Here is an 18,364-nt window from a genome sequence, read left to right on the forward strand (position 1 = left end):
TTTGTAAGTAGAGGTACCACTGTACAACAAAAGAGGTTTAAAGATGTTCTCAAGGCAAATCTTAAAAAAACGTAATTTAAGCACTGATAACTGGGAAACACTGGCCTGTAAGTGAGAAATGAGCTAAGAGGAAGGCACATTTGGCAAACTCTCACTGTTATCAACTCCCACCCGAAAACCTAAGTCCCCACTGTGGAAGGACGTGTGGATCCAGAATTGGCCTCCAGAATCGCTTATGAACTCAATGTTAAGACAGTTTTCATGGAAGACAATCTTACTCAGCTACGAGTGATCACCAAAGAAAGTAAGTAAGCCTATTGTTCTGTTTGTGGGGTGCTACAAAACGCAGAGGTTTCACTACAAAACGATTTCAAAACTTTGGCACCAGTTTCAAGGGGATTCCAGATTTTGGGGTTTGTAGGTAATGAAGCTGCCATCAACCATTGTTCTAGTTGCTCAGTTGCTCATCTCTCTCTACCTATACAAAAAGCTACAAAAGAAAACACGGAGCAGGTAGTTATTTTATTACTAGCAACAAGTGATGGGCAACAGCAGCACAAGGGGGAAAGCTCAGCTAACTGCTTTATGTGTGGGCTCCATAGCACAGAGTCCATTATGAACGTCCATTTCTGCATCCCATTTGCAGCCACCCTGTAACATGTAACAGAGAAAGGTCTCTCTCTGTGTATCTCCGTCAATACACAAAGGTTGTCTGCTCTTAAATAAATAATCCCATTAATGTTTCCCCATGACATCTAACATCTATCAATCTGCCTTCTTTCTTTTTCACCCTCTTAGCTGCTCATTTTCCTAAAGCATTGTCCATTTTAATGTCATGTCTAATCTCTGAATCCATCTGAGATGGTCAGTACTATAGTTGGAAGATGAGGTCTATATAATTTGATCCTGCTTCTCATTTCTGCAGGAGACAGGAGTTAGAATTGCTCTCATCCGATGTTTCATAAAGATGCAGCATTTATTTAACTGAAGAATTTTTACTCACTTTTCAGTCAAAGAAGGCTTCTAGAATGGGTTACAAGGATGAAGATGAATTACACAGTCTCAATATGATGCACAGGATACAATAAAACAACTGAAAAACACTTAAAAACAGTGGAAAAAAGAAGAGCGAATAAATTTAATGGGGCCACAAAAGGCAGAACCGATGTGTTTTTGTGCAGCTCTCAATCCGTTAGCTATCTCCTAAAGTTCCTTAAAGGAGGCAGATGACTTTTCAAACCATTTACTAAGGAGGATTTCTTTTTTTAAGTGAGCTTTCAGAAGGGCATATCTTAACCATGAGTGACCAACTTCTATGGACCCCCACAAACATTTAGACCTCTTTATCCGCGGGGGTGGGTGGGTGGGGAGTTCCCTGCAGCAGCCCAATCCTGTCCACGTTTACTCGGAAGTAAACCCTACTTACGGTACTTCAACGGAACTTTATTGAAAGTAGGCGTATAGAGGAATTGCAGCCATAGGCTGCATTAATCCTAAACGCTAAGGTTCCTTCCAGATATCTGAAGAAGTGTGCATGCACACGTGCTACTGGAAGGAATTTTTTTATTTTGTTTCGACTACGTCAGACCAACACGGCTACCAACCTGTAACTAGCACTTACTAAGGTGTAAGCCCCATTGACTATAAGGCGACTTAATTCAGAGCAGCCTTGCCCAGGATTGTGCTATACGTAAGCAGAGCTGGTTTCACGCCGCGGAGCTCGCAGGAAACGAACGTGGCTTGAGTGGGTGAGGGACTTCATTTCCCATGGTGCACTGAGGCTCGTTTCTCTAGAACACGGTTCCCACGAGGCAAGGCGCGAGCCGAGCGGAGCGTTGCCTGATGGGAGTTGTAGTCAAGAGCGGGGAGGTGGTTAAGAGGCCTTTTAAACTGCCGGCGGAGTTTGGGTAATGATGAAATCCGACGGGGACGTTTCCCAGGAACTGAGTTTGCTTTGGGCTTTGTGGGCAGAAAGAAACGTGGCTTGCGTTGCACGCAGAGGCTGAGCGGCAGTTTAGGGGAAGAGGGGCGGGGGTGGACAAGAAGCAATTGGGGGAAAGGGAGAAGATGTGGATGTAGGAGTTTGGGACGGGAGTTTTGGTCGAGGCAGAGAGAGAGTGAGCGAGGAGCAGAGGGGGGGAGTCATTTTCGGTGGGGCTTAGTGCATTGGGGTCGCGCCCCACTTTGTGAGTGAGAGGCGTGAAGAGCCCCCCGGGGAACTGAAGAGGATCGGGCAGTGGTCAGAGAGTAAACCCCTCTTTGGACGGTAGGAAAACCAAGCGAGAATCTCGTGGCCTCTTAAGCACCTGGCAGAAACTTCTTGTTCCAAGAAAAGTGCATGCCACAATACAGTAATCGATAATACTCTTTCCAGAGGAGAGGCTGTCCCAAGTCTCTTGCAGCAACAACAGCGGGAGAGTGGCACCTTAAAGGCTAACAAATTTGCACTGGACTTTTAGTTATTGTTTTTAGCTGCAATAGTTTATCACAGCTGCTTCTCTTTGGAATGAGTTGTTGGGTTGGGTGACTGAAGTCTTGAGAGGTTCAGAATTCGTTTCTGACAGAGCCCAGTGGCAGGTGTGACCACCTGGTATTTGTGTCAAGAAGCTCTGCACTTGAGTGGGTGAAATGTTTTGACTTTTAAAGGCTTGTGACTTAGATTGGAGACAGATGTTCTGTTTTTTTCCAGAAAGCCAAAGGTGGCTTGAAAGAGGGGTGTCAGCTCCTTGCGATGCATAAGGTTGTTCCTGCTTTAGTTTCTGATAAGTAGACTTTGCAGAGTTTGTAATAACAACAACAACAATAACAACAACAACAACAACTTGTAACCCGCCCATCTGATTAGGTTGTATCATTTTAAAAATGCTTTCAATTGGATGAACCCGAGCTGTATGTACAAATCTATGTGTGAAACCTAGTCTAAGAAATTTAGCTTCATATAGGTCACTTTAAATTTGCTAAAGAATTATAGGATGCCAGTAGCATTAGCATTGGCTTTTATCAGCTGGATCCTCTTGGCTGGGCGCCACTGCCATTCTAAGAGAACGAGGGAGGTGCTCATGGTGAATTTTGGCATCGATTAGCACAAAAGGTTGTGCCTTGCCAAAACCCTGTTTGTTTCACCTGAATTGGATACTTTGTTGTTCTTACCTGTAAAAAGTTGTAGATAGCACTTTTTCTGTTGGCTAGCTGATGTTGATGGTGGTGAATGGTGGGAACCCACCTACAGTAAAGTTTGCTTCTATTTGAGGCAGTGATCAGTGCTTCCAGTGCCTTTTGTCTCTAGCTAAGTCTTGTTGTCTTTAGTCTAATCCAGGCACCCCCAAACTGCGGCCCTCCAGATGTTTTGGCCTACAACTCCCATGATCTCTATCTAACAAGACCAGTGGTCAGGGATGATGGAGATTGTAGGCCAAAACATCCGGAGGGCCGAAGTTTGGGGATGCCTGGTCTAATCCATCTAGAGCTATTGTTTAAGAAGCACCTGGATTGCAAGTGCTTTATCTGCCATTGTATCTTGTTTGTCACTGTAGGTTCATATTCTCTCTTTTTGAATTCGTTTCAATCTGTGAATTTTTCTTTCTTTAAAGGGCTGCATGATTTGATTTGGCATCTGACCAGATTGTGAAGAGTTTTACCACGTATCCAAATGATGTCCCATTTCAATTGTTGTGTGTGGAAAGGTAGGCAGTATTGATGGGGATGCTGGGAAATTTACATGTCCAGTCACTGTGAGAGATAATCCAGATTAGGTTGGCCAAGGGAAAATCAGGCAGGTCTGACACTAAACCAACAACAACATTGTATGACTCAGCCCAGCATTTGGAGATTGAATTTATGTAACTGTGCAAAGGATAACCAAGTGCTTGCAATAAAACATGGCAAGCACTTGCTTGAGCAGAAGAGGTAGAAACAACGTGTTTATTTAATTACCTATTTGGTGTGATTTCTGCCCATATTGCTTTCTGCTGAACATTATGAATTGAATAATTCCTTTTCTTCACCTGGTATGAGTTTCAGTATGCTAATGTAGTACTCACACCTGTTCATGTACATGGCCAGTGTAGGTGACAGAGTTTAGGTTCATGTTTAGGCTTGCAAACTTCATGTGTCAGGCTCCTTAAACTAGTGTTAAGAGATACATCCCAGTGCTTGATTTCTATCATGGAGTTCTAGTCTGCTCAGAAGTAAAATGTTCAGAACTAGAGGCCTTTTTCCTAATCTCAGATTCATGTGAAAAAGATAGTTGTGTTGCTCAGGTTAGTCCGGATGTAATTATATTAGTTGCACCTGCAAAATGTATTAAAATATAGAAACATTTGAGTCCATCTTGGGCCCTTGGAATAGGAAAGGGAAGAAATGGAAATATATGATAGAATCTCTTGAAATAGCTGTTCCGTGTCTGAAGTATATCTTGTGTATGTAGCTAAAAATTAAGCGGTCTTTGGTGGAACAAAAATGTTTAATTACTTTTAGATTAATTGATTAAAATCCCCTCTTTTCAATCATTTAGCAAGATTTCCCTAATTGATCTCTAGAGCTTTTTTATATATATAAAAAAAAACACAACAAAACGCCAACAACTGGGTTGGTTAGAACATGGTGCTGATAACACCAAGGTTGTAGTTTGATCCCAATATGGGACAGCTGCGTATTCCTGCATTGCAGGGCGTTCGACTAGATGATCGCCAGGATCCCTTCCAACTCTACAATTCTACGATTTATTATTTATTTCCTGCATTTATACCCTCTCTTTCCTCCAAGAAGCTCAAGGCATTGTACATGGTTCTCCTCCCCTTCATTTTATCCTCACAACAACCCTGAGAGATAGATTAGGTTGAGTGGTAATGACTTGCTCAATATCACAGAGAGAATATGAACTGTGGTCTCCCTGGTTCCAGTCCAGCTCGTTACTTACTATAACATACTGACTGTTTAATACAAGAACTTATAAATATAGCAGATGGCAGGCACTTTCTGGGAAGAGACACCTCCCATTTATCTCACAGGCAAGAAGGGAATGACTAGACCAATGATTAGGTCTAGTACAGGCACGTCCAACAGGTAGATCGTGATCTACCGGTAGATCACTGGGTGCCTGTGGTAGATCACTGGCTCCCCCCAACAAAGCTCAACAAGTTTGGCTCCCCTAAAAAAGCTAAACAACTTTGACCTGAACCCCCAAAAAGGGGGTAGATTACTGCCAGTTTTTAACTTTGTGAGTAGATCGCAGTCTCTTGGGAGTTGGCCACCCCTGGTCTAGTATAAGAACACACACACACATTACCCAAAAGCCACAAAGTTTTTTTTTATTCCAGTGCAAATTTTAAACTTATCAGCCAGCTATAACACCTTTGTCCCCCCACCCCACCCCACCTCCAGGCAGTTATACAGACTTGCAGTGACTTCTTAAGAGAAGATGTCATCAGGGCTCACAGAAGAACAGAAAAGGAAGATTGAGGAGAATCGGAAGAAGGCTTTGGCAAGGAGAGCAGAACGCCTGGCAGCTCAGCAGGGTGTCGTTGCTAAGAAGCTGCCTGACCCGCAGGCACTTGCTAGCTGTCAAGGAAAACTGCAGCAGCCTTTGAAGAAGGAAAACCACCACACCAGCCATCACCTCCAGGTTTCTGGCAACCATGTGGTGCTGGGGAATCTTCATGTGCCACACAGTGTCCATAGCTCAGACTCCCAGGCACCCATTTTGCATGGTGCCCAGCAGAGGGATTGTTCAGAGGACTCCAGCCAAAATCTAGACAGGCAGCTGAACAGTGCTAAGCAGCTCTCACCAGTGGGGAAAGACTCTCTGAGTCACCCTCATGGGCATTATTCTGGCCTGAGTGCTCAGGAGCAAGGTCAACCCATCCGGTGTAGTTCTAGCACATTGCAGCCACCAAGACCTTGTGCAGATCAGCATCAATCTACATTAGACGCTAGTAGGACGCTTTGCAAAAATGAAGGCACTTCGATTCGGGAAATATCTCCCAGTGGCATTGAACATATGCCACCAGTGGACACCAGTAGCACTGTCACCAATGACAGTGAAATGCAGGCAAGTGCCAGGAATCCAGGCTGCGAACTCATTGCTGAAAAAGAAGGTAGTAGCACGTTGCTGTTCTATGGCACAAAGAAACTCCTGACTCCTGTAGAAGGGGGCAGGCAACGGAAACTGCCCGTTTCGGAGGGCACAGGCAACGTGGCTGAGGCACAGAAAAAAGCGCACGATGGCCTCAACGGGAAATGTGTCAAGCACTCCGATGACCGTTTCCGGGTTGAAATAGGATATAATGCCAAACTGATCGAACTGTTCAGGAGTTTGCCAAGCAAAAAATACGGTAAGGCGACTGATAATTTCCTGTGCCACTTGGGATTTGCCATAGCTAGGGTTGTGCTAGTTCTTGTGGATAATGCAGAATTGCCTTTTCTGTCTTTTTCAAAAAAACCAGCAAGGACCCTAGCCCTCGTGTGTGTGTGAGGGAAAAACCTGAATGAACTGCAAGAATTAGGGAGACGTGAGATTAGGGTGGGCTTCTGAAGTACCGGTAACATCTGGGTCCAGGAGTGTGTAGAGTGGGGCTCCCATAACCTTTGAGATGTCTCTAGTCTCTGTAGGCCCATTGCTTCTCAGTTTCTCATGAGCTGCTTATCTGGTCCTGACAACCCCCCACCCCCAATAGCGGAGTAGAGAAGAGTTTCCGAGCACAATTCAAAGTGTTGGTGCTGACCTTTAAAGCCCTAAACGGCCTCGGTCCAGTATACCTGAAGGAGCGTCTCCTCCCCCATCGTTCTGCTCGGACACTGAGATCCAGCGCCGAGGGCCTTCTGGCGGTTCCCTCTCTACGAGAAGCCAAGTTACAGGGAACCAGGCAGAGGGCCTTCTCGGTAGTGGCGCCCACCCTGTGGAATGCCCTCCCACCAGAGGTCAAAGAGAATAACAATTACCAGACCTTTAGAAGGCATCTTAAGGCAGCCCTGTTTAGGGAAGCTTTTAATGTTTGATGGATTTCTGTATTTTAGTATTTTGTTGGAAGCCGCCCAGGGTGGCTGGGGGAACCCAGCCAGATGGGCGGGGTATAAATAATAAATTATTATTATTATTATAGTGGAGCTGGAACTTATTGTCCCTCTCCTTGCATGCGGAGTGAGAAAAGAACGCAGGGATTCAAGCTGGGAAGAGAGCCTTTTCACCTTATCTGCCCCTTTCTCCAACATTTTCTTCACTCAGGGGGACAGGCAGCAAATGGTGGTGGAGGAGGAAGCAGGGGCACCTTCAGGGTAATGGGTATGATCCCAGACTCTGCCATCAGCACAGAGTTTTGGGAGCCATAGAATCCTGGGTTCAGTTCCAGTCTAGGCCGTGGAGCTCTGCAGGTTCCTTAATGGGTTTCTTTCCCTAGAAAGTTCAAGGCGTTTTTATTTCAACTGGCTTGTAATGCGTGACACCTAGTTTTATTGCTGCCAGTTTTGATGTGTAATATTGTTTACCCCTGCTGCTGCTGCTGTCAGGTTATTGGTGTGCGTGTATTCGTCGAGTATTGATCATATTGTATGTTCTTTGTAATGCTTTTAGAAATGGTTTGTCCGTTGTACTTGTATTGACTATATAACAATTTTCTTTTATTATGTCGTACAGTGCCCCGAGAACATCTAGTAGAAGAGCAAGTTATTATTTACTTATCTTTGGGTTCTGCCTGACAAAGTCATGCTTGGAACAGACCCACTGTAATAAACATAAATGGCTAACTTATTTTCCATGGGTCTACTCATATTATGAGTTTGTTGGATAGCAGGCTTTTTTGCCTAAGGTCATGCAAAAAACATTCAAATTGTGAACTAATCTCTTAAGGCCATTGTGGCAGTGAATTTGATGTTGGGTGGCCATCGCAAACCACTGATTTTGGCTGTAATGAAATGCCAGAATAGATTTTTTTTGATTTTTTTTAAAATATTAAAAATAACTTTATTTCAGTTCTTCAAATAATACAAATAATACAAAATACAAAAATTATAAAAAGCAACATAAAAGAAAAGAAAAACACACTCAAATTTACAAAAGGAAGAAAGAAATGAAAACACAAAAGAAAAAAAACCAAAAACAAGAACAAAAACAAAATTGATATTTTATAACACTCAATAATATAGATCATAAAAACAGACATATACAAAACAAATATTCCAAACAATACAATAAACATATAACTTAAAACTCGGCTTCCTACCACTCCTACATCACTTCCCTTTTTCTTACTTTTTTCTAATCCTGCTTTGCCTTAATTACCAAATTTCTTTAATTCCCTGCTCTTCCCTCATTTTAAGCAAATCACCAAATTGATATTAAAATTTTCTTTAATCAAATGCCAGAATAGATTTATTATTACTTGTCTTCTTAATGGCAGGGAAGGGCAGAGTGGCTTGTGGGATGTTATGCCGCAGGTGCCAAAATAACTCCATCAGACTTGGGTACTCTATGTGCCTTGCCTTGGTGAGAGGCAGGGAGGGCAACCTTTTACTGCTCTTCTCAAGCAGTAAAATGTCTTGCGCCAACCCTGATTAGAACTCCTGTTTCAACATGAAAGAGAAATTGCTTCCCATTGCATTTGAAATTCTTGGCTGTCACAGGCACACATTCTGTGCTGTGTTGTGCACATGTTAAGTCTCCTTGCTGGTCTTGGCCTGCTGTAGTTCTGCTACAATTATTTCCGCATGCAGAACCCCATGTATATCCTACCTCATATGGTTCTCAGCCTGACTGATCCTCCACATGTTAGCACTGTCAAAAAAAATGAAACTTCTCAATGGTGGTTTCAAGGATAGAACTTTGGGGCAGAGGTCCAGGATCTGACTCAGTAGAATGAGCAGGAGGGACTCAAAATTCAGCAAGACTAGCCTTCCCACAATTCGCAATAAGTGAAGTAATACAGTGGTACCTTGGTTCTCAAACTTAATCCGTTCTGGAAGTCTGTTCCAAAATCAAAGCGTTCCAAAACCAAGGCACACTTTCCCATAGAAAGTAATGCAAAATGGATTAATCCGCTCCAGACTTTTAAAAACAACCCCTAAAACAGCAATTTAACATGAATTTTACTATCTAACAAGACCATTGATCCATAAAATGAAAGCAATAAACAATGTACTGCAGTCACACAATCAATCAATCAGTAGCTGCACTGGGTTCCACACAGTCACAAAAACAACAAAAAGGAGCCACAAAATGCAAAATAAATAACAAGTGTAGGAATTCTGTGCGCAGGTGCAACTTGCCGTTTCTGAATACATTAACAGAGCCATTTCTTCTCCAAAATGACTCTCTAAATTCTGCTTTGTTTTAGATCCTGCAACAAAGATGTGGAACTTCAGTCTGGAAGACTATAGCCATCTCAGTAAGTCATAGGACAATTGATATGCATGTTGGGTACAGAATGAATCGGCACAAAATCTGGGCAACAGAGCCTATGGTTTCTTTCTTAAAATGATTTGCTTAATTCATAGCAGAGAAAAAGTAGTTTATATTCAAAATGTGGACTCTAGATGTACAACAAGTGCATTATTATACTAAGTGCATTATTCAAAGCTAGTCCTACGCACAGTGGACCCACTGAAGTTAATGGGCATTACTAACTTAGATTCCTTAATTTCAATGGCTCCACTCAGAGTAGGATTTAGTTAAGTACACAACCCTAGATCTTTCTCATAAAAGAGTTGTTCAAGAGCTGTTTGAAGAAAATTATTATTTTGAAAAGAAAAACATTGTTTACTAGAGTGCAGTTTGAGATTATTATTTTTTAAAAAAGAGGTTTTTGTAGCACATCAGTAATTGAAAGTTCAGAATGCCAGCAAAGTCTTTGCTCTCCAAGTGTAACTCAACTCACAGAGGGAACAGTCCCTGCTGAGTTAGCAGTAGGGAGAATAACTGAATGGATTCTGAGCTTCCTGCTCTGCTTTTCTTCTGCATCTGAAAGCCTCTGGTGCTGTTTCTCTCAGCTGTCTTCAATTTTCTGCTTTCCACAGACAGTTGATTCCCCCTGTGCCCGCCCCATTATCCATTTGTTCTTTTATTCTATGGCCAACCTGTTTTTTATCTATAGTGGAACAAGCAGAGCAACTTCCCTCTGTGACTCTGACACCTCTGGAAGGAATGAAAGCAATCTTGCGGGCTACTGAGTCATCTTCTGCTAGTAGAAGTCCTCCATTGAGGTCCCTTTTGCAGACATGCAGTGGCTGGCAGAAATCATCGGCAACTATCAGAGGGAAATGTGTGCTGATTTCATACTCTCGGTTTGAAGTAGACATTGGCTATGCTGACAGCGCCATAGGGGTGTTCAAGCAGCTGAATTCCAGGAATTATGGTGAGTGATCTAAGCTGATGCCTTCACTTCAACAGTGTAGCCATGGTCTCTGAAGCTTGCACCTTGTCTTTCCAGGTGGCATTTTCCCTCTTATTACCTTCCCTACATAATTTGTCTCATGTACTGCTGGTAATAATAATAATAATAATAATAATAATAATAATAATAATAATAATTTATTTATTCCCCAGCCAAGGCTGGGCTCAGAGCGCCTAACACCAAATATAAAACAACTAGTTAAAATACAAGACTAAATACATTAAAATTAAAAATGCAGCCTCATACAAAAGGGAAAAAGAAAGGGGAAATGGGGGAGGGGATCAGGTTGGCTCCAGGCCAAATGCCAGGCAGAACAACAGGGAGTTGGCAGACATTTGTTAGATACAGGATGTCAAATAGGGTATATTTTATACTTCCTTTTTAAAATATACATTTTGTTGAAATCTGGTTGCTTTTTATGCAGTTCCTTTGGCTGTTTTTGATATGTTGCATTTTGTTACATTTATTCATAAGTCATTTTTAATTTAATTGCAATGAAAATTTGAAAAGCAAAGAACAAGGAGTTCTTAGGTTAATGTGTTCCATTGGTGGCATTTTCAAATAGCATGTTTGTATGTGGCCTCATTTACTCATCTGTAATCCTGGTTGTTGATGCCAATGTTTTAAAGCCCTACCTTTGTGATCAGGTCAGCATCCAAGTTCCTGCTCTATATCTCCTGTGTACAAAACTGAGGGGTGAGAAATGGGGCTTTTTTTGGTCATGGTGCTGTGACTGTCAAATGCCCTGTCTCCCAAGGGAGGCCTGCTTGTCTCACTCTACTTTCTTTGGAGAGGACTGTTTTGTGTGATGGTTTAGCATAACAAGGGTGAGACAGAGCTAGCCCAGAACCCCCCCTTTCTTATCTGGCCCAGCTACAAAGCAATCAGAAGTTTCTGTTTCCGTTTTTGATTAGCCACAGCTTAGTATGTTGCCCGTACCCTAAAATACAGTGGTACCTTGGTACTTGAACGGCTTGGCTCCAGAACAAATCGGCTCCCAAAAGCCGCAAACCCGGAGGTGAGTGTTCCAGTTTGTGAATGCTATTCGGAAGCCGAACGTCTGACGTGGCTTCCGCGGCTTCTGATTGATTGCAGGAAGCTCCTGCAGCCAATTGGAAGCCGTGCCTTGGTTCTCTCACCATTTCGGGAGTCGAATGGACTCCCGGAACGGATTAAGTTCAAGAACCAAGGTACCACTGTATGCTTAATTTTAAATACAGTTAGTTGAGATTTTCAAACTGTTATTTATGAAGTTGCTTTAAAACATTTTTTTAAAGTCAAGACAAGAACTGTAAGTTGTACTAAAATTTATCCAAATGTGCAAAATATACATACAAAATAGAACAAGGACTATGTAATAATAACACGAAGTGGGGGAGGGGGGAGAAGCAGCCGAATACATATAGACAAGCATTGTCCAGGTGTCAAAGTGAAAAATGAATCATCCTGTAAATGACAGGATATCAAATATTACACACAGTGAATATGGAGGACAGAAAAAAGAATGTTGGCATTGTAACCTACTGGTATTTAAAATAATCCACCTGCTTAGTTGTCACGAATAATTTGATGCTGGTGAATATATTCCTGATTGCTAGAATTTCAAATAAGGTTGATGTACTTTGTACTTGCTTATTCCCATATTATGACTCTTACAGATATGAAGACTAGAAAATGGAATTTTCTCCTGGAGGACTATCTAAGACTAAGTAAGAAGCTGCCTCTCAGCAGGTTTTATTCTTTTGGAGGGGGGTTACTCACTTAAAACTAGGTTCTTAGAAATGGTCTCTTAAAGGTACTTGACGTGGTCACGAGTTTCACTTTTGCCTCTTCTGATGCTTTGCAATGGGGATAATGCGCTCACATTGAAACTTACTTATAGGATGGCATCATAACCCAATATTGTCTGTGTGAAAAGTAGACATGTTTATTAGTATTTGCAGCCTAATCTTTTGAGTATCTTCTGCATTTGGAAAGGAGAACCTGTGGTCCTCTAGATCAGGCATCCCCAAACTGCGGCCCTCCAGATGTTTTGGCCTACAACTCCCATGATCCCTAGCTAAGAGGACCAGTGGTCAGGGATGATGGGAATTGTAGTCCAAAACACCTGGAGGGCCGAAGTTTGAGGATGCCTGCTCTAGATGTTGCTGGCCTCCAACTCCCATCAGCTCTAATCAACATAGCAGTCAGGGATGGCAACATCTGGAGGGCCAAAGTTTTCCCATCCTTGTTGCACACCTTTAGTATTGAAGGAAGTTGCTTCTAGTAGAGCAGCTGTTGTTCCTCTGTAGTAGCTCTAATGGGTGATTTGGCGCAGATTTATTCAAAGGTAGGAAAACTTCCATCTGCTTTGCTGGGGTGTATATGTTTGTGTGTGTTTTAAAGCCATCCTATCAGGGTTTTCTCCTGGCCCAGAAAGATAGGAAGCTGTGCATCATCCTAAAACAAGTCTGGAAATAGAGAATGCAGTCAGATATTTCCTGTACCTTTCGACAAATGTTCAAGTTCTTAATGGATTAGTTGCAAGGAAATGGCAAGCAGGCCTTTGTAGATGCTCTCCTAGATGCTCTCAGCATCTGGTCTAAAAATCCAAGACCCAGGCTCTACTGAATGTGAATAAAGCAGCTGGCTCTATGCAAGCGGAGGCCTGCAAAATAGTGTGGCATCATGAAGGGTGCATTGTTTGGGCAACCGGGGGTGGGGGAGATTGCTTGGTGGGGGACTGAATTCAACACTGCACTCTACCCCTGCTCATAGTTGTTTATTTTTTCTATATGTCTCTGTGCATGTTGCTACAGCTGCTGGATTGTGCTGTGAAATGGGGTGTGAAATACCTATCTAGGCGCTCTTTTTCTTTTATTTAAACCAGCTAGGGGTACAAATACAGAAGCTGGATTCCATGTGCATGGCTCTTAGTTTCGTTGGTACCACTGTCACAATGAGTTTCCAATCTCCTAATATGGACTTTTCTACCATAGCACAATTTCCTTTTAAAAAAGGATCCTGCTCCTTGTATCTTAACAGTTTTACCTGTTTACACACTTGCCTAGCTGTCTTGAGGTAAACGGTCACTTGGGGACAAAGGAGCAGGGGGAACGTTTTTTGGATGAATCACTCAAACTACGGAGACATCCTGATTTTCCAAGCTTGTCTGCAAAACAGCAGCGATGGCATAATTGCGGCAATTTGCTAGTTTATAATTCTAGCAAGTAACTTTTTGAGCGTAATAACAGTGCAGGACTTTGTTTCAGCAGGGAGAGGCTTCTTTCCTTGCTGGAGGAGCAGAGATTAAACCAAAGGGTGCATACTGAATAGCCTATCCTATAAGCACAAACAGAAATTCATTCACATATTTATATGCTTTCAGAATGAAGGATTTTGCCTGGGTAGCAGGGGTCTAATCTGCTGCCTCCATTCTAGAGATAACCGAAATTAACTGTAGTTTGCAGCCAATACCCAAGCTCTTACAACGTGAGTGCAAATCTGAGTCTGCTGAGTGTTTTGTTTTCACTGTCAGAATTATGTTCCAGTCCGTTGATTTCCATATTTTAGTGATTTTAGTTTTCTTTGAAAGGAAAGACTGCTTGCAGGATTTTGTGTCTTTTTCTTTGTTGCAGTGTCTAATACATCGTGGCAACGTTTTGATTGCTGTGTCAAGAAAAAAAATAGTGTCAGTGCTAGTTTTAAGATGAACAGACAGTGCTTAATCCAGAGTCATTATATTCAGCATTTTTGAAAGGAATCATTTCGTCATTTTATTTTTAGAAGAGGAATCATTTAAAGATATATAAACACTTTGTAATTCTCACTATTGTCCACTTCTGATATGATTCTGCTTTTAAAAAAAATGTCTGAGAAGACAGTGGTGGGAAGCAAGAGATGTAGGGCACTCTTTCTATTGGTGGGTTGCAGACCGAGATGCTAGTGATTATTTTTCAAACTGTTTCACTTTAGTGCTATGTTCAATTCAAATAGGTACTGGTAAGCCATATAGGTGTTTCGTCATTTTTTCTCTCTTTCACACTTGTGTGTGCAGTTCCGCGCAAGTGAAATGTAATTATGAAGTTTGGTACTCTGCATGGAGTTCAACATTACTGTATAGTGGGAGTCATTTTAGAAAATTGAAAGTTTCCAATCCTTATTCATGTGAAATTAGGTTTGAAACCTGTTAAATCTCAGCAGTCGGTGGGATGGATCAATAAGATTTCCAGTGATCGATGTGTGCAGATTCAATAGCATAATTTTTCTGCTTGCCAAAAAAATAATAAACTATGCAAACTAAGCAAAGCTGTGCAAACATGCTTGATTTGCATAACAAACAAACTCTGTTTTGCTATAGAACTTGCCAAAATAAACCTGAGCATTTTCTGAAAGTTCTGCATCACCTTGCTTAGATTGACACTTTTCATGAAGTCAATTCTTTATTGGCTGATCGACTGCAATAAAGCATTTGATTGAAGAAGTCATTCTTGGGGAAAGTAAGTAAATGTGCAAAGGTAGGGTGGTCTAGGACTCTGCATAAACAAGGCATCTGTTTGTGTGCTTGTTCAAACTTAAGTGAAGGTGAAGGTTGTTTACAAATGCTCCTAGGGACACAAATCCTTCTTGTGTGTCTTCCTTTTAGTTGAACTGGTAAGGAGCCTTCCAGCAGTGGAAGTGGAGCCATTGCCTAAGCCAGTAATACAAGCCTTTGCTGCTCAGTTTGAGAAGTCTGCCTCGAAGGTTGCTGACATTCCAGAAGCAGACCTTTCAGGACTGGATCCTAAACTTGTGGCCAGCCTCATGCCATTTCAGAGAGAAGGTGTGAAGTAAGTCAAGCCCTGGGTCTTCTGAAAAGCACACGCCATTTATTTAAAACGTTGGCACTTGCATTTAGTTTGAGAGTTGTTATCCATCGTTCCCCCACCCTCCTTTGCTTTCTTGCTTTGCCAACACAATCTGGAAGAGGTAACTTGTATCTCTTGCTGTTGGACCCACCATTGGCCCAACGGGGAGGCAGGGACTTCCAGGGTCTATAAAACGACACATGAAAAAAACAAAGCCATGAAACAAAGCCAAGGGTTTCCCCCTTGCTAATTCACCTCTGCTGTTATTACTTGAAGAGGATCCTTTGAGATATTGAAAGCTGACATTCTCAGGGAACAGACTCCTGTACCAGGAATGTGTGGAAGGCACATAACCTTGATTGCTAACTATTCTTGCTAGCTACTCCTTCCCCCGCGTAGGGAGAACAGAGTCTGCTGCCTTTTCAACTGCTTGAGAAACAGGCTTACTAGAAACCGCAGTTGGGATCTTTTTCAAGGCACAAAGTAGTGGACTCATTTGATGCAAAGGCTTCTGCTAATCAGCTTGACATATATTTACAAGCTGTTGCTAGACTACAGTTCTCATCATCCCTGACTGCTGGTCCTGCTAGCTAGGGATGGTGGAAGTTGTAGTCCAACAACAGCTGGGGACCCAAGTTTGAGAAACACTGATTGAGATGGAAGCTGTATTTCTGCTTGAATCAGAAAGTGATAAGATAAGAAAGTGGGTTTTTTGGGGGGGGAGGGTCTGGTATTTAACTTGCAACTAGATTATAGAGCAGGGAGCTGTGGCCCTCCAGATGTTGCTGGGACCCAATTCCCATTATCCTTGAACATTGGTAATGCTGGATGGGAGATGGTGTGAGTTGGAGTCAGCAACATCTGGAGAACCACAAGTCCCTCAACCCTGCCTTAGGAGAACTGAATTAATTGTGGAAATGGAAGTAATAACCCATCGGTCTCTTTCCCTCCCCTCTCTTTCAGTTTTGCAATTGCCAAAGAAGGTCGTCTGCTCCTTGCAGATGACATGGGTTTAGGGAAAACAATCCAGGCAATCTGTATTGCTGAATACTATCGAAAAGAGTGGCCTCTGCTGGTGGTCACTCCTTCTTCAGTGAGATATACATGGGCGGAGGTAATGCCTGCATTTTCTCAACTCCTTTTTAGTCTTCGGTCTTGCTTGTCTTTCACATTCTGAGAGAGACACTGCAATTGTTGGCGCCGATGAAAAATGAGACAATGGGGGCAGAAAGGAATGGTGCTTCATGTTAGTCCTCAGCTTTGAGGATTTACACCAGTCCTGTCACTTGGCATCCTTCCTTCACTGCTGTTTGCAATTCTCATTCATAATTCCAAAAGGAGTCTTCAGAATGGACATCATGGAGCTGAGAGCCCAGTTTAGGGGTGAAAATGGGCATATGGAAATACATGGAGACTCTTTAATCTCTTTGACTATTGCATAAAACTCTCTACTATTCCTGTCTTTATTTATGAAAAGAGCAGCACAGGGATTCTCTTCGAATAGTCGCCCTGGCCTACTTTGTGTTGAAGTGGGTAGTAAAAGCCAGGGTGTGTTTTAATTTAAGAATAAATTGTGTTTGCTTGTTTAAAAGCATATTCAGTATTCTTTAAGCAGGCTGATTTTGACCATTGCTTTGGATGTTTTGAGGCTTTTTGGGTCCCCCCCCCCAGATAGCTTGGCTTCTAAATGCTTAAATAGCTAAATATAATAATTTATAATCCTGGCAGGATGGACAAAGCCAACAGCTTTGTGAGATGCCTCTGGTCTGAGAATCAGGCTAATACTAATGTTCATTTATGATCTCAACATAGCTGTGAAAATTAGTAGTGAAAATGAATAGAGCAGAACAGGGCTGTTTGAGTGGAAAGACTGCTGCTCACCATAATCGGCGGAAGCCATAAAGTGCAATTGCTGTTTGTGGGTGAGCACCATAGCCAAGCCAACTGGACTGCAACTTCTTCAGGGACCTTGGCAGGCTGGGCCCCAGCATGCTTTGTGCTTAACATTCACCTGCCTGTGAATGCGTCCACCCACAACTTCACTCCCTGTTCTGTCATTATGAGATAGGTGTCTCATGGGGGGCAACCTTCCTAGCACGACACCCATCCAGATGTCAGCCTAGCTCTCTGTGAAGTGTTCATCCTTGTGGTTGTACTACCTCAGACTGCGGAGATGGATCACATAACAGACTGCTTTGGAAAGGGAGGAAAAATGCTTCCTCTGAAACAAGGCTACATTGGGAACGCTCTAGTTTTTCTGTATGCTGGGGTTTAATTTTTTATGGATAAACTTGTACTTGCAGTCCAATGTCCCTTCAGCCCAGGCACAGGCTGACCACTTCATTGAAAATTTGGTTCCTGCAAGGAACATAATAGGGCAAGTGGATACCTTTTTAATGGGAGACTTTCTTCTGGGATCTGGAATTGAGTCCCCAATTGGGAAGGGCCTTAAGCTCGGTGGCAGAGCATCTACTTTGGTGCAGAATGTTCCAGGTTCAATCCCTGACATCTCCAGGTAGGGCTGGGAGAGAACCACTCTTGGAACTATGGTGAGCTCCTGCCAACCAGTGGGAGCAATAGATGGATCAACGATCTGACTTGGTATAAGCTAAAGAAAACAGATTGTTGTAAGGCCAAAAACACATTTCTTGGTACGAAAGGCAACAGAATACCTTTCAGGTATATTTCAGGTGCAACCAATTAACTTTGTGTGCTAGTATAACTGAGATACAGCAGGATTTCGGATTAAGATCAGGGTACCAGGAAAGATTCCCCCCCCCCAATGAGGCTTGTATGATCACAAGATTGGTAAGCAATAATTACTCATGTCCTTTATTATCTCAAGTGATTATATTACGGCTATAGTAGCTTTTGGAGTATTTTTGATAGAACTTTTATTGTATTGATGGAATTGATAATATTAGCATAGCCTTATGTTTTTAACATGTCTATAGATGCTATATTGAACAGAGACTAATTGTTTCGTGTGTTTGGCCTTAAGTGGAATATGCTTAGACACTGATGAAGAAAGTATTTGGAAACAGGTGCTTTATGCTACCTACTCCATCTGTTTTTGCTCATTTACATTTGATGCTGAATACACATCTTTTCACATAAATTGAATTTTCAAACCAGCCTTTTCGTGCACGTTTTGGT

General features: G+C 42.3%; 1 protein-coding gene across 4 annotated transcripts in view; it reads left to right on the plus strand.

Moving 5' to 3' along the window:
* Nucleotides 1-1,815: 1,815 nt before the first annotated feature.
* SMARCAL1 (SNF2 related chromatin remodeling annealing helicase 1) overlaps nt 1,816-18,364 on the plus strand; it is a 42,206-nt gene continuing 25,657 nt past the window's right edge. Inside the window, exons 1-8 of one of the 4 annotated variants that reach the window (XM_088662663.1) lie at nt 1,816-1,907; nt 3,591-3,683; nt 5,383-6,332; nt 9,327-9,377; nt 10,083-10,343; nt 12,041-12,091; nt 15,007-15,190; nt 16,172-16,322. In XM_088662663.1, coding sequence (XP_088518789.1) covers nt 5,420-6,332; nt 9,327-9,377; nt 10,083-10,343; nt 12,041-12,091; nt 15,007-15,190; nt 16,172-16,322 — 1,611 coding nt within the window. In that variant the 5' untranslated portion in view covers nt 1,816-1,907; nt 3,591-3,683; nt 5,383-5,419. Of the gene's footprint in view, nt 2,267-2,688; nt 2,741-3,590; nt 3,684-5,382; nt 6,333-9,326; nt 9,378-10,082; nt 10,344-12,040; nt 12,092-15,006; nt 15,191-16,171; nt 16,323-18,364 lie in introns of those variants that run through there. The other 3 variants (XM_035128216.3, XM_035128221.3, XM_088662658.1) reach the window with 3 other exon arrangements.

Source organism: Zootoca vivipara, chromosome 1 (genome assembly GCF_965207765.1).
Source record: "Zootoca vivipara chromosome 1, rZooViv2.hap1.1, whole genome shotgun sequence".
Classification (NCBI taxonomy): Eukaryota; Metazoa; Chordata; class Lepidosauria; order Squamata; family Lacertidae; genus Zootoca; species Zootoca vivipara.